Raw genomic sequence first — 14,582 nt, 5'->3', positions numbered from 1 at the left:
CGACATTAACAAGGGTAAAGTTGAAACTGCTATTTATCACACGTGTGACGCGGCAATGTGCAAAGTGACTTTTCATAGATTATGTCACATCCTAATACTATCCTAGTTTTAAATATTCAAATGCAAATAAATAAACAAATAAACGTCCTGCATCAAATACATTCCAAACGTAGCAATGAATCCAACCCAGATCCATGAAACACACCTGGTCCAGTGTCTTTTTGCACAGTGGGTTGATACAGTGATGGTCCGCTTTGATTGTCTGAGACAAGCATGTACCAGAATGGGCCCGGCTCCACCTTGAATATCATAAAATCTGGCCCAGATCTGTAAGTCAGGTTCACATCTGGCCCAAATGTGCCACAGGTTCATTTTCTTCCAGGCTGACATTAGTCCAGCTTCACCTGAGACTCCACCATGAATGCTGTTGCCTTTGGCCTCAGCTTGCATTAAAAGGTGGGGAAGGGGCAGACTTCCACATATCCAGTTCTGAACAACCGCTGAGAGTGACACAGAGACAACCCCCTTCTGGCATTCCACACACAAATATCACCAACTGAATTCATGTGGACACCCAGCCCAGCTGAAGCAGCAGAGGCCTGGATTCAAGCCCAGGCCACTGGGGTGATGGGCTAGAGCATTTCCCCCATGCCATCCAAGCACACTTACCCACTTGCTCACATACTTCAATACAACTCACAACATGAGCATAGACCTGGTGGATCTGGAGTGCATTCATTCCACAGTCGGCATAAATGCACTCTGCGCAACCGAGGTAAGTGCTGAGGTCAGAATTGATATGGAGTGAACTAGGGCTGAACGATTAATCGATTTCAAATCGAAATCGCGATTTGAAACAATGCGACTTGCAAATCCCAAAAGGCTGCGATTTAAAACATATGTTATGGAGAACGTCTGACCCAGGATTTAAACTGTGCTGACAATAGTTTTACAAATTCATTCTCCTTTTGTGACAGTCATGCTCACCAATCAGAAGGGACGTACTCCTCATGTACCAATCATGCTCAAGAAGTGACACAAGGCGACTGTGTATACGCCAACCCCCGCCCCCCCCAAAAAACGCGTGAAACCCAAAGATAACGTTACATTCGTGGTGCCTAAAATTGGCCTCTGCAGAGCCAGAAGCAATGTTGGACACTTTATTATTAGTATTATTATTATTATTATTATTATTATTATTATTGTTATTATTATTATTATTCGGCTATTATTGTTATTATTTCTTTCTTCATTTAACTTAACACAGTCACAGGTTCTGTGATAATTGTTCTATGTTCGATTGTTCTATACCAATTAAATACACGTTGGAGGCAGGGTTTCCGCTAGGATTTTTTTCTTGCAGGTCCGGTGTCCGGAAAGAATTTATTTTACTGGACAAATCTGAAACTTACCGGTCACGTTTCAAAAAGTCGATGTTACAAACGCAAATATAACGTGCACCTAGGGTGACGAAAGAATGTCAACGACCTCAAATTAGTTACTACTTAATGAACAGTAAAGATTAAGCAGAACAAACAGTAACGATCGAGCAAAACCTCAACATCAGCCGCTAAAATATAGGCTAAACCAAACATCTGCAACCTTTAATATCTGTTTAAAAACAAACAAACAAGCAAACAAACTTAAAGATGCCAGGCCTACATGGCATCAAATGCAGCCTATAGACTACCAGGTAATATTTTATCTTCTCCCTTTTTCATTGCGGCAAAGTTCTCTGCTGCCGACTTGAAATCAAACGTGTCCAATCTGTCTTTGTAGCTTGCAATGAGCACAACTCTCTCCTCCTCCAGACACCTCGTTATAGCCGCGTTTTGTATGAGCATTATTACCGGACATTTTGACCGGCAAGTTTTTGATTTATAATTTTTTTTAAAATGAATTTTACCATGCAAATAGCGGTAATTACGGTAACGGAAACCCTGGTTGGAAGCCATTCATAAATTCTCATCCTTGCATTAGCATATAGAGCAGTTAATATTTTGATGGTATCTCATGTGGTAATGCTACATCACATGCTTTAAATCTAGTGCACAGTGAATATTGAACCGAAGCTATCGCAAATCAAATCGCCATCGAAATAGGCCTATCTGTCACAAAAAAATCGCAATTATATTTTCCACAAGTCGTGCTGCCCTAGTGAACGCGCTCCGGCTCCTCAGAGTAGTCCGGACTGACAGTGTCATTATGATCCTGTCGACAAGCCCTGGTACGGATGCATAATGTGCCCGGATTTGTGCCCAAACTGTAGCTCGGATTCGCAGAGACGCAGATGGATCTGGCTCAGGGTCAGCTGCTTTGTGGAATGTTTGTACGTATATATCAGTAAATATTTTATGAAAGTATGTTTTCATTAGATTAATGCATCCTCAAATCCTTATATTATATTACAACTGCATCATTTTGAAACGTGTATTCTAATACTTAAAATATCATGGAACATATTTTAGAGCTGTAGTCAAGACCACCTTTGTCGAGTCCAAGACAGGTCCAAGACCAGGACTAGTTGAGACCGCGTCCAAAGAGGTGGCGGCCCAAGTCAAATCCAAATGAGAGAGAGTATGGTGCGCAGTAAAAGGACGGGTCTAACGTCCAGAAGACACCCCGAGTTGGGATTGAATTATTTAATTTAATACTAAAAAATAATACGTTATATTTTGTTAAACTGGCTGATAATATAACTAAAATATTATCACAAACGCTCCTGAAATGAAGAAAATGTGTTCCGAGTTTCTGTCTGTACAATGCTGGATGGGTTTGACTGACATCTGTATTAGCCAATTAACAAGTTTGGTTTTGACTTACAGTTCCAGCGATGTAAACCTTCAACAAGAGATAGCAGCTTATTTTCCACCCCTCACATTCGCATATTTTAATTGCGGTCATGAAAACTTTACTGAGGAAATCCATGTGCACGTTTCCATTAGCTGTGTTATGCGGGTTAAAATGTATACTCTCCTTAATGCCCGTTCTGGGTGGATTTTGAATTAATTAAACCAATGCCCGTTTTCTGAACAAGCTCATACAATTAAGTATTTTGTTTTGAAGGAGTTACTGGAGAAAAAACAATAGCCTATATATGTTCTAAAGGCAGCTGGACTCGGTCGAGACCAACTAGAACATTTTGCGAGACCAGTGACAAGACCGAGTGCAATACACATACCAATGAGTCCAAGAAAAGTCCGAGACAGCAGAAAAAAACGATGTTTTAGAAATCACTGATTTTTTGTTAATATCATACATTGCCATAAGACAAGCACAAATAACATATAATGTGTCGTGTATTTATTAAATGAACAAAAATATGTTTTTGTAACAAATAGGTTTACCTCGGCCCAAAAAAGTACTATTAAGGTTTTACTTAATAGCCTATGTAGAAGCCCAGCCGGCATTTCAACGTTTACTCAATGTTGAGTCAACGTCATGGACCAAGGTTGAATCACCGCTGAATTTTGATTCGATTTTGAAAATCGAATCAACGTTGATACCGCGACATTATTTCAACGGCTTATTTTTCAACATGGGTGAGGGTATAGCGTCTTCCAACGTCTTTCTATAAAGAATCATCTACAGTAGGAATTGAGTTTTATTCTCGGCGTGAAGTATAGTTTTGTGTATTTATTTGTATTGCAGTGCGATGACAGTCACATATTCACAGATACAGTGTTTTCAAATATATATATACATATATATATATATATATGTGTGTGTGTGTGTGTGTGTGTGTGTGTGTGTGTGTGTACAGTTACCGTTAACAAATATTTATCTTATGGTAAAAGAGAACAACTATTTTTATAGCTCTGGCAACATTTCACCAAAATGGTGAGGTCCCAAATTACTATCTGTAACATAAAAACTTAAAACATAGAAACATATCCCAAAAACACCAGTAATCTACCTCAAACAAGTTGTCTGACAACAAACAAACAGTGAAACTTGCCCAACAGAGCAAAAGGGGCGGGGCCAGCGACCACTCTGCAATATTATAACCTAGTTTGCAATTGGATCAACATGGCAATACTGTCTTAATCAGGAATTTACTGTGGGTTATACGTCATATGTTTTCAGTGTAATTGTTATATGTAATGCAACTTGCTGTGCATAACTTGCAATACTGCTATGCCTATACTATAAACACAAAAATAAACATCTCTAAATAAGTCAGTAGCAAACCTTGAACGTGATCAAATGAGACTCCCTGGGAAAAGATTTTATTGCACTTTCCTAAATAAATATGAGGGAAAGGCGCTGTTACAATTTTGTTTTGCTTATTGTTGAAGACACTGTGTTGATTCAACGTACAGATCATTCAATGTTGAAATTTCAACGTTGATTTATAAGTATTTTGTTAACATTTCTACAACTATTAGCGTTAAATGTTGTTTCAGTGTTTTTTCAGTGTTGAAGCAACAGCTGACATTATTGCAACCACATTTCAACATTGAAGGTTGGTCACTACCAGCTGGGAGGCTTTTGTTTGCCCTATCTCTTGTCTTTTTTTCTATACATATTTTTTTTTTATTACAGTCACCTAAAATTTTGCTAATCCTGTGTGGTGAAATCTTAAGTTTGAATTATTTCTATAAATACTTTATGAAAATAAAATGCAGTGCTGCCCATTAGGAAATGTGTTTAGCTTTCATAAAGACACTTTTTGTGTTTAATTCCATTTATGTCAAAAGGCATAAAATTGTCAGCATTTCATGTTTGGTCAGTTTTGAGTCGTGTACAATGTCTCAGGGTCTCTTACACGTCTCAGTCATGCATCAGTCTGTGATCAGTGTTGAACTTTACCCTGGTTATGCCGACATTATTAACTAACCCCCAAGGGCCAGCCTGTCGTTCTGAATGAATCAGAAATTATTAGTCATATAGTATCCTACCCTGTCTCAGGTCACTTCATCATTCTACATGTTCCACCCCTCAAATGTAAACAGTTATTTTGTTCTATGTCACCATGATTCATTTTGATTCAGCTGAGTGGTTTCCTTAAGAATTTGATGGGGGTTTTTTATAATACTGATGAAACTGAAAACACCTTGGGAAAACATAGATTCTAATCAAGTTGCCATGCACAGCAGTAGGGGCTCTGACTGCCTGTTTGGTCTAATACCCTGATACTAATCAATCACAGCATTATGCAAGGCTGTCTAATAGCTACAGTACTGCTCAGTGATAACATACCAATCTGTGGGTTAAGAAATGGGCCACTGTCATTTTCTTTTGGGTCAGATATTATTTTATATATCATGTTTGCACATGAAGTCATGCTTTTCTTCTTAAGGCACTAACAATGAACTTAAAGCTAAGTGGTGTACATTTCTTAAAATGGGTTTATACTTGATGTTTACTGTACCATATTTATTATTATAATGCAGAATAAAAAGGGAAACTGGAAGCAGGTGTTTTTTTCCATTATTTGCTCACATTCAAATCTCTTTGGAAAATGAAATACAACTGATGAATAATTCAGTAGGTATAATCAACATTCTCCACCCATTTATTGGACTGCTTAAGATTATGAGTGAATCATTTAACAGTTTCGATATGGCATTACATTAGCTTATGTAACCTTGTACTCAAAGTTACAGAGACCGTGGATTCTCTTAGGCACAGGTGCCAACAGTCTCTTCATGATAAAACATGGAAAAGGGTGAGGCTGCTGTCTCCCATATAAGGTAAATCACCTTAGGTTAATGCCTATAGAATAATCTTTGACCAAAAAGAGAAAATAAAACACAAGTCAAGTGTGGTGCATCAGTTTTATTTTATTGCTGTGGCATCAGCTGCTAATAGAACAGTTCCAGTCATCATTAAACAAAAACAAGCTGTTGTTTTTTTTGTTTAAAAAAAATTCTTTATTTGACCATGTAACTCACCAAACCCTTGGTGTGTGTTTATAGCTTAAGCTTTATGATTTATGGAGTGAGAGCCACAAAGATATGGCCTACTGGTAAACAATTTACATTAAGGCCACACCAGGTCTTCCCCAATGAGAGTAATCAACACTAGAGAATGCAGAGTCATTCAGGAGTTGGATTCATCATTGTTAGTGTGCAGGGATGCCGGTGGAAATTTGTGAAGTGGACACAGGGAATGATATTGTGCTATTACAAACCTGTGTTTTCATTCGGGGGTAGCTCATTTTCCCAATGAAATCATCAGCCATTTTAAGGGCCTCCCTCTTTTCCTCTGCATTGGCTCCACTGCCTATCAGTCAAAAAATATCAGAATATGTTGGGACTTAGAACTCATACAGTGATCAGTTGATCTATGATTGAGAGGGTTGGTAAAAATACCATTTGCTACACAAAGATCCAAACAGGCCAGTTTACCCAGAACAATGAAAGTATGCCATGATAGTCACCGGTCACATCCTGTCTCATAAAGCAAATTAATATATTTAATCAGAATTTGCTTCCTAAGCTTGTAATACTTCCTTCTAGGTGAACAAGACTGTGCTTGGCATTCCATGGCCCACTTCTCTACTTTCATTTTTAGGAGTGTTTTGCTGACATGCTTCATGGTACCTTGTAGAGGGAAGCAGAGCTTGATGCATCTGCTTTGCTGTCTTCTTCTGGAGTGCTCTCTTTCAGTTCTGGCATTGGTCCCAGCACCTGTCAGTCAAATAATTAAGGAATCCAGAGAACATCCAAGACTTAAAAGATGACGATCCTTTGTACAAGTCACAAAGGTTTTGATCACGGTGTCATGCTCTGGTCCCTCTGTCTCCTGTGTCCCCTTTTTCGTTTGTTCTCCCTCTAGTGTTGGGTCTTGGTTCTGTTTTCACTGTTTTCTCTTGCCCCCCCCCCCCTTCCGGTCAGTTTTTGGTTCAGCCCTGTTTAGTCTTCGTTCAATCATTGTTCTCACCTGTGTTTAGTTTGCTATACCCTGTTTAGCCTTATTTAGTTTGATAAGTACGCCTTGGTTTCCCCTGTTTCTTTGTTCTGGCATTGTTTGTTTGGAGTTTTCATCCATGTCATGTTCAGTTTCTTGGTTCACATTTAGTCTCTTGGTTTGCCACAGTCTTGTACTGGAACTCTGTAAGTCTTTGAAACTCTTGTGTTTACTTTAAATAAAGAACACTGATCTGCATATGTATCCAGCCTCTTTCAAGGAATGTGACACATGGGATATGTAATTAAACTTTCACTCTACAGGAACCATACAGAGAAGATATAAAGAAGTAGCAGCAAGTTTAGTACTGCTTTTGTTTCAGCATTCTTTCATTATACATCCACTTTAATTCACTTTGAAGGACTCTATACATTTAATTAAGTGATATGAATCTCCTATGTTTTGCCTTTCATCGTCCCTTAGGTTGTGACTAAAACTATACTGTAGCTTTGTAATGTGAAGCGTATTAAAGTGAGTGAGTGAATGGGGCAACACGAGAAAAGAAAAAAACATCATAGCAGACATCAAAGAGGACAATATAACCCTTTTAACTGACATTATATTAAGATAAAACCACACATTAACCAGCCCTAATCTTTGACCAAAAAGAGAAAATAAAACACAGAAGTCAAGTGTGGTGCATCAGTATTATTTTATTGCTGTGGCATCAGCTGCTAACAGAACAGTTCCAGTCATCATTAAACAAAAACAAGTTAAAAAAAAAAGAAGCATTCTTTATTTACTGTGTGAAATATCATCTTGAATCAAGCTCTGGTAAATAAAACATTTTAATGGATAGAACAGACCTTAATTATCACTGACCTAACTCATCATTCTCAAAGACAGCGGCAGTGACTGAAGCTTTGTCATTTGTGCCCTGCCTGGAGTGTCTGATGTTTTTTAAGTGTGTATGTTAATGTCCGCAGTCCTAATGTAACAGTGAATTACTAAACACTTGGCTTTATTTTCCGTAACACTACACATTTACAGCATATGCAAATCCACATGAGTATGCTGTTGCATCCTCATTGCACTATTGCTTATCCTAAGTATGCTATTGTACAAAGAATCTCAAGACATTTTTCTGTTCTGTGCAAATGCTTAAGCCTTCACAGGACCACTGAGAAAAAACCCCCACAGAAATGGCTGATTCTGAGATCCTGTGATTATGAATCATCTTTCTGACTGTGTTCCCTGCTTGCTTGGAGAGAATGATCCATATTTGGGACATTTGAAAGGGATGTTTAGTTCCAGTTTTGGAAGAACTGCTTGAAAATGACGGTCTCCCGGCCCTGTGGTAGAATCTCCACCTGCAAAGGAGTGAACAAGACAAGTTCAGGGGAGCAAGCATTTAAGAGGTGCTACACAGTGCAACGGTTTCTTTGCAGAGGAGTCAAATGACCAAATCCTCCTCTAACAGAGTGTTGAATGCCAAGTTTACAGATCAAGTTGGGTCCCATATGAGTGTGGCTGTAAAGAATGTATCAGATTTATGAGGCTCTTAAATGCTTCTTGTTTTTTTCACAGAACCATGTTGCGTGATTGTTGCTACAAAGAGGAGTGATGATCCACTATCTATGTGACCATATAACTCACCAAACTCTCGGTGTGTGTTTATAGCTTAAGCTTTACGATTTATGGAGTGAGAGCCACAAAGATATGGCCTACAGGTAACTTTTACACACAGGTCTTCCCCAATGAGAGTAATCAACACTAGAGAATGCAGAGTCATTCAGGAGTTGGATTCATCATTGTTAGTGTGCAGGGATGCCGGTGGAAATTTGTGAAGTGGGCACAGGGAATGATATTGTGCTATTACAAACCTGTGTTTTCATTCGGGGGTAATTCATTTTCTCAATGAAGTCATCAGCCATTTTAAGGGCCTCCCTCTTTTCCTCTGCATTGGCTCCACTGCCTATCAGTCAACAAATATCAGAATATGTTGGGACTTAGAACTCATACAACTTGAACTCATACAAAAAGAAAAAATCTAGGGCAGGTGGCTCTCTCTTACCTTTCCATACAAAGATCTTTCCATTGGCCCCATTGTCCAGGATGAAGCAGTCATCACGCACCAGCAAGTCCTTGGCAAATGGGCTTTTCTCTGAGACTTTAGTTAGTTTCATAGATCCCGTAGCATCAGACACCTGCAGAGAAACAAACATGTCTGATTCCTCAGTCTTCAAATTGTAACTCATAGTATATGTTAGTGATCAGTTGATCTATGATTGATAGGTTGGTAAAAATACCATTTGCTACACAAAGATCCAAACGTGAAGGCAAACAGAACATAGGTTGCCTTATTCATTTGGGGAGTAGAAATCATTGACTAAAGTCATCTAGCTCATTAATTCTGCAGTGTTCACAAAATGAATTGCAATCCAGAGACATAATGTACCAACTGGATGCTGGGTAAAATGAAAGTATGCCATGATAGTCACCGGTCACATCCTGTCTCATAAAACAAATTAATATATTTAATCAGAATTTGCTTCCTAAGCTTGTAATGCTTCCTTCTAGGTGAACAAGGCAGCGCTGTGAGTGTTTTGCTGACATGCTTCATGGTACCTTGTAGAGGGAAGCAGAGTTTGATGCATCTGCTTTGCTGTCTTCTTCTGGAGTGCTCTCTTTCAGCTCTGGCATTGGTCCCAGCACCTGTCAGTCAATAATTAAGGAATCCAGAGAACATCCAAGACTTAAAAGATGATGATCCTTTGTATGAGTCACAAAGGTTTTGATCATGGGATACGTAATTAAACATTCACTCTACAGGAACCATACAGAGAAGATATAAAGAAGTAGCAGCAAGTTTAGTACTGCTTTTGTTTCAGCATTCTTTCATTATACATCCACTTTAATTGACTTTGAAGCACTCTATACATTTTAATTAAGTGACATGAATCTCCTATGTTTTGCCTTTCATCGTCCCTTAGGTTGTGACTAAAACTATATTGGAGCTTTGTAATGTGAGGCGTATTAAAGTGAGTGAGTGAATGGGGCAACATGAGAAAAGAAAAAAACATCATAGCAGACATCAAAGAGGACAATATAACCCTTTTAACTGACATTATACTAAGATAAAACCACACATTAACCAGCCCTCTCTATTTCTGGGTAGCAATTTGTCAGTCTGTCAAACCGACTGACTTTGATTCTGGATCATGTCCAGGATATAAGCTTGTCCAGAGGTTCAGTCGGTACCTTAAGCATTTCCGGTGTCTCCTCTCCCTCACTGATGCTGGTGATCTTGGCCTTGCCGTGTCTGTCTGTGTCCCTAATGAGAGTGGCGATCTCTTGCACCTTCTGTTTCTCAAAGATGTTCGCCTGGGAGCCAATCCACGGCACTATGGTCTGGGGAGTAAGTGCCGACAGAGGCATTTATGTGTATGCAGGTATAAGAAAGCATAAAAGACTATCTGCGCTGAACATGACACATAGATGCAGACGATGCACGTACCTCTCCCAGGTCGAGGATGAAACAGTCCCCTTTGTTGAAGCTCTCCCAGCTGAGCTCCACTTCTTTGGCTCGGATGTTCCTCTTGCCTTTGATCTGATACAGCCTGTGAACTGGCCCAGAACCTGACTGCGCCCTTCTGAAGCCAGATTCTACACCTCCTTCCTGAGAGAAGGAAGGAAAGAGAAAGAGAGAGAGAGAGAGAGAGAGAGAGAGAGAGAGAGGGAGTGATGGTGACAGGGATTCATTGTTTCATATATCCCTCTATGCCAATAAGTGTTGAAGATCTGCACATAAAACATGCATGACCAGTCAGAAAAAATACATGGCTCTAATCATGATTATAAATCTCACGTGTACAGGATATGTAAATATCTAAATTTGGTATCAGATAGTATCAAAGTAGGTCAGTCACAGACAAGATAAATAATTTCTCTCTCAGTGTCTGGCACCAGTCCTGTCTATTGTAAGATGATATGACTTGTCACATCAATAAAGCAATTGAGTGGCAGGAAAATATTGGTTTGCACTGGAAAAACAACACTATAAACTGGTCAAGCAGATAAAATAGCCTCTGTGCATCAGTGCAGTTTGCAGGTGACTTGATTTGACTCAGTTACCCATAATGTAGCACTCATGACCTGCCACCATTTCTGCTGATATATCTGTTCACTAGAGAGAAGTCTGATAACAGTCAAACACAACTGTACAGTGAAGGACAGGAAAGAAGACAGGAACGTGTGATGTTTTCATTCTGCAATACTTCTTAAGTTTGTCTTAGATGACATGACACTAATGAACACCCAAATGACACCTAAATCATATACCTATACAGTTCTGACAAGCACCTCACTGTCCATTTGATGTTTCTGAATAACACAGTTTAAGACAGAGTTAGGTTTGACACATAAACACATTTCTGAGTCAAGAAAAGGCCACAGCAAGATATGGATTGACAATCAAGAACGAAAAACTGTGATACAGTAATTAAAAGAAGTTTTTTACGCAATGGGCCAAAGTGTCTGTTTTGTCCCTAGCTTTCGCTCACTGTGGTGGAGGAGGGGAAAACAGGGGTGGGGGTGAGGAGGAAAGTAGAAGGTAAGAGGAGTGGCCGTAGTGAATCAGCCAAAGATAGGGAACTCCATTACGTCATTGGGATGTTGACAGAGACTGTAGTAAACTGCTATTATTACGTTAGCAGCCAATGCCTAGTTTTACTCTCCCAAGACCAGATGTGCCTCACCCCCCTCTTAAACCTGCAGTCATTTCTAGAGAATGGCAGAAGAAAATGAGAAATCCCATTTGTATGTACTTACCAATCATGTGACCTTCATGTTTGGTTCTCAGCTAACACATTTAGATATATGTATGTCAACTGGTATTGTCAAATGTCTACAATGCTGAAATGAGTTGAAATGGCTTGAAAGTGTTTTTTTTTTTTTTTAAGTAATGTTGTACATTTGATATGTAAAGTTGTTATTTATAGTCTGTGTTCTATATATATATATATATATATATATGTGTGTGTGTGTGTGTGTGTGTGTGTGGGTGTGTGTATGTATATACCTTATAGGTAATCCCTCGAGGGAAGAGCTTCATGAACTCTGGTGACTCATAACCCTGTACCTGCCTGTGCTGGATCGGGTCTCCGCCCAAAAAGTTATCGAGCTGAGTGGCCAACATGGCACAGGCAACCTGTTCATCACGAGATGATTTCTCACCTGGGAGAGAGAGAGAGAGAGAGAGACAGGTGTTGGTCATGGAAGGACGGATGAGTAGGGGGGTGGAGGGTGCAGAGAAATGAAGGGAGGCAGATGGAAGCTCTAATGGGCTGTATGTGCTGACAACTAGCTTAGTGTTACCTAAGCACCGGATACATGCTGAGAACAACAGAGCCACGGCAACCCTGTCACAAGCCTAAGTAAAAGTTTAATGAGTCACACTACAAACCTGCTCTTCCCGTTTTCCCCCTGCCACTCACCCCCTTTTTATCTCTCTCTCCCTTCTCTTTTACTGTTCTCCCTCTATGTCTCTTTCACTTCTTCCATTCAACCATGGTTTACCTACGTTCATCTCAGTTCATGCCCGTCATTTGGCTTAAGCCATTCGATCAAAAGCTTGGATTCTGTCCAAGCAGAGAGCAGACGCATATTCATGCACATGCACAGTTTGTAACAAATTTCACTGTTACTCGAGGTATGCATCAAACATATCAGCTTTAACTGAACTTAGTGCAATTTCATGAGTGAGAGCAAAGGCAGGAGTGAGAGTTCATAAGTGTTTGATGAACGCAGCTGAATTCGTATCTCTGTTATGCATTCAGAGATACACAGCTCTGGCCTTTTGTCAGAATCCGAACACATGTTGCCGTGACAACTATGCTGCCCTATTCAATGACTTGTGCTATTATCCATATCCATATCACCACTGGATAAACTTTCCTGTGGTACTTACATGTGACATTAATTAACGTTGTGCTTTCAGTCCAACCCCTGCTCCGCTTTCTGTTTCTCCGTAACTACCACACAGAACAGGACACTCTCTTACTTCACCCTCTGGCGTAATTAGTAATAACCTTCCTCAGCTTTCCACTGAGCCTATCCTCATAACACACAGCAGCACAGTGCTGAACAATAACAAGGTTTAATATTAGCCGGTCATTAGTCAATTAATCTCCATTTGCCACGTCTGCGAGCAGTCAAAGATAATTAAATAAGAGGGCATAGTCCGGATTAATGTATAGTGTATGATTGATTTACGGTTAATAACTGACCAGTTTGTTATAAGCCTGATTAGGATAAGCGACTTTGAAAATGAATTAATGAACTGACTTGTGAAATTTTTCACCTGTGTGTTGGTACAACTGAACTTATCCACATTCTACTGTCTCTATTTCTCATTAGTAACAAGTGATATTCTGCTCTGTATGGACAGTATGATACTCTTACTATTTGTGTGTTAATGGAGTCTTATAAGTAACTCATGAAATCTTTATCAGTACCTAATTGTTATTGTGTGATCTCTAGTCTCCACTGTGCCCTGGTTCTGAATATTCAATATCATAGGAAAGACTGGTATATTCATAGCACAGCATCAAACACACATGCCGGAATTCATGAATCTTTTCATATCTAATCGGTTAACCTTCTGTGATGCATTGCTGCTTCATGCATAAGACCATTGCAAATCATTCATGAGTTTTCTCTGCTGTTGATTCTCTCTTTAGCAAATTAAAAAAACAAAACAAACAAAAAAAACCCCAAACAAACAAACAAAAAAAAACGCTTTAACTGTTGCACTGACCAATCCACATGTGAAGGTCGGCCCCTTGGTCCCCCCTGTGGTCCAGCACCAGGTAAGAGTCCCCATTGAAGAAGGCCCCCACCTCAGCTGGCTCCAGAGGAACAGCTTTCATCTTCTCCACCCGCCAGCATCTCAGGCCTGGCTGTCTCACCTCCTCCCCAAACTGGCCCGGAGCTGCCTGGAACGGGAGCATTCTGCAGCGCAGAGGGAGAAACATACATACATGTGAGGTCAGGGAAGGGGGGGGGGGGGGTTGACCTTAAATGGCAACACGCGGATAAAGAAAGAACAGACAGAGAAACCCACGAGAGGAACTGATGCTTTCATACGGGCGCACCTGAGAAACAATGATAACTGACTTAAACCACTGTACTGACGAAAAAGAAAGCACGATTATGCTCATGTGGTTTGGCACATGCCATCTCCAGCCAATGATGTGATGGTGTTTGTGTCCGTCCCATTGAGATTTCAATTTTGTATTTCAAATGTGACCATGTGAATTTGAAGGAAAGGTTCTGCTTGGTGACAGATAAGTTCAGATGAAGTTAAAGGATGACTAAACTCCTGCTAAACTCCACTTAATCAGAGAGAGAACTATGAGAGCAGGTGATATGATGTGATGATCAGCGAGAGGAGGGGGAGGGTGAAGAGACTCATAAAAGAATTTGACTATCTAAACTGTCTGTAACAGACAAACAGCTGGGAATTCCCTAATTATTCCTTCTGGAAGAACAAAACAAGAATTTAACTTTTTCCTCAAGGAGTAAACAAAAGAAAGAGGAATTAGTGGAGGTGAGGATCACGCGATAAAAGCTGTGAGCCTGAGGGCATGTAGAAGTGACCAGACCGGAGGATGTGATAACATGGTACGCTCGACCTTGATAAGAGTCTCTCAGGGTGAAGAAATCGG

General features: G+C 39.9%; 1 protein-coding gene across 2 annotated transcripts in view; it reads right to left on the bottom strand.

Moving 5' to 3' along the window:
- Positions 1–7,944: 7,944 nt before the first annotated feature.
- The window catches only part of capgb (capping protein (actin filament), gelsolin-like b), a 13,486-nt gene continuing 6,848 nt past the window's right edge, over positions 7,945–14,582 (bottom strand). Inside the window, exons 3-10 of one of the 2 annotated variants that reach the window (XM_030773191.1) lie at positions 13,673–13,823; positions 11,936–12,090; positions 10,373–10,534; positions 10,117–10,266; positions 9,484–9,570; positions 8,930–9,062; positions 8,739–8,830; positions 7,945–8,225 (exon numbers count right to left, since the gene is read on the bottom strand). In XM_030773191.1, coding sequence (XP_030629051.1) covers positions 8,160–8,225; positions 8,739–8,830; positions 8,930–9,062; positions 9,484–9,570; positions 10,117–10,266; positions 10,373–10,534; positions 11,936–12,090; positions 13,673–13,823 — 996 coding nt within the window. In that variant the 3' untranslated portion in view covers positions 7,945–8,159. Of the gene's footprint in view, positions 8,226–8,738; positions 8,831–8,929; positions 9,063–9,483; positions 9,571–10,116; positions 10,267–10,372; positions 10,535–11,935; positions 12,091–13,672; positions 13,867–14,582 lie in introns of both variants that reach the window. The other variant, XM_030773192.1, reaches the window with a different exon arrangement.

Source organism: Chanos chanos, chromosome 5 (genome assembly GCF_902362185.1).
Source record: "Chanos chanos chromosome 5, fChaCha1.1, whole genome shotgun sequence".
Lineage (NCBI taxonomy): Eukaryota > Metazoa > Chordata > Actinopteri > Gonorynchiformes > Chanidae > Chanos > Chanos chanos.
Note: the sequence above shows the minus strand (reverse complement) of the source record. Positions and strands in the feature narration are given on the sequence as shown.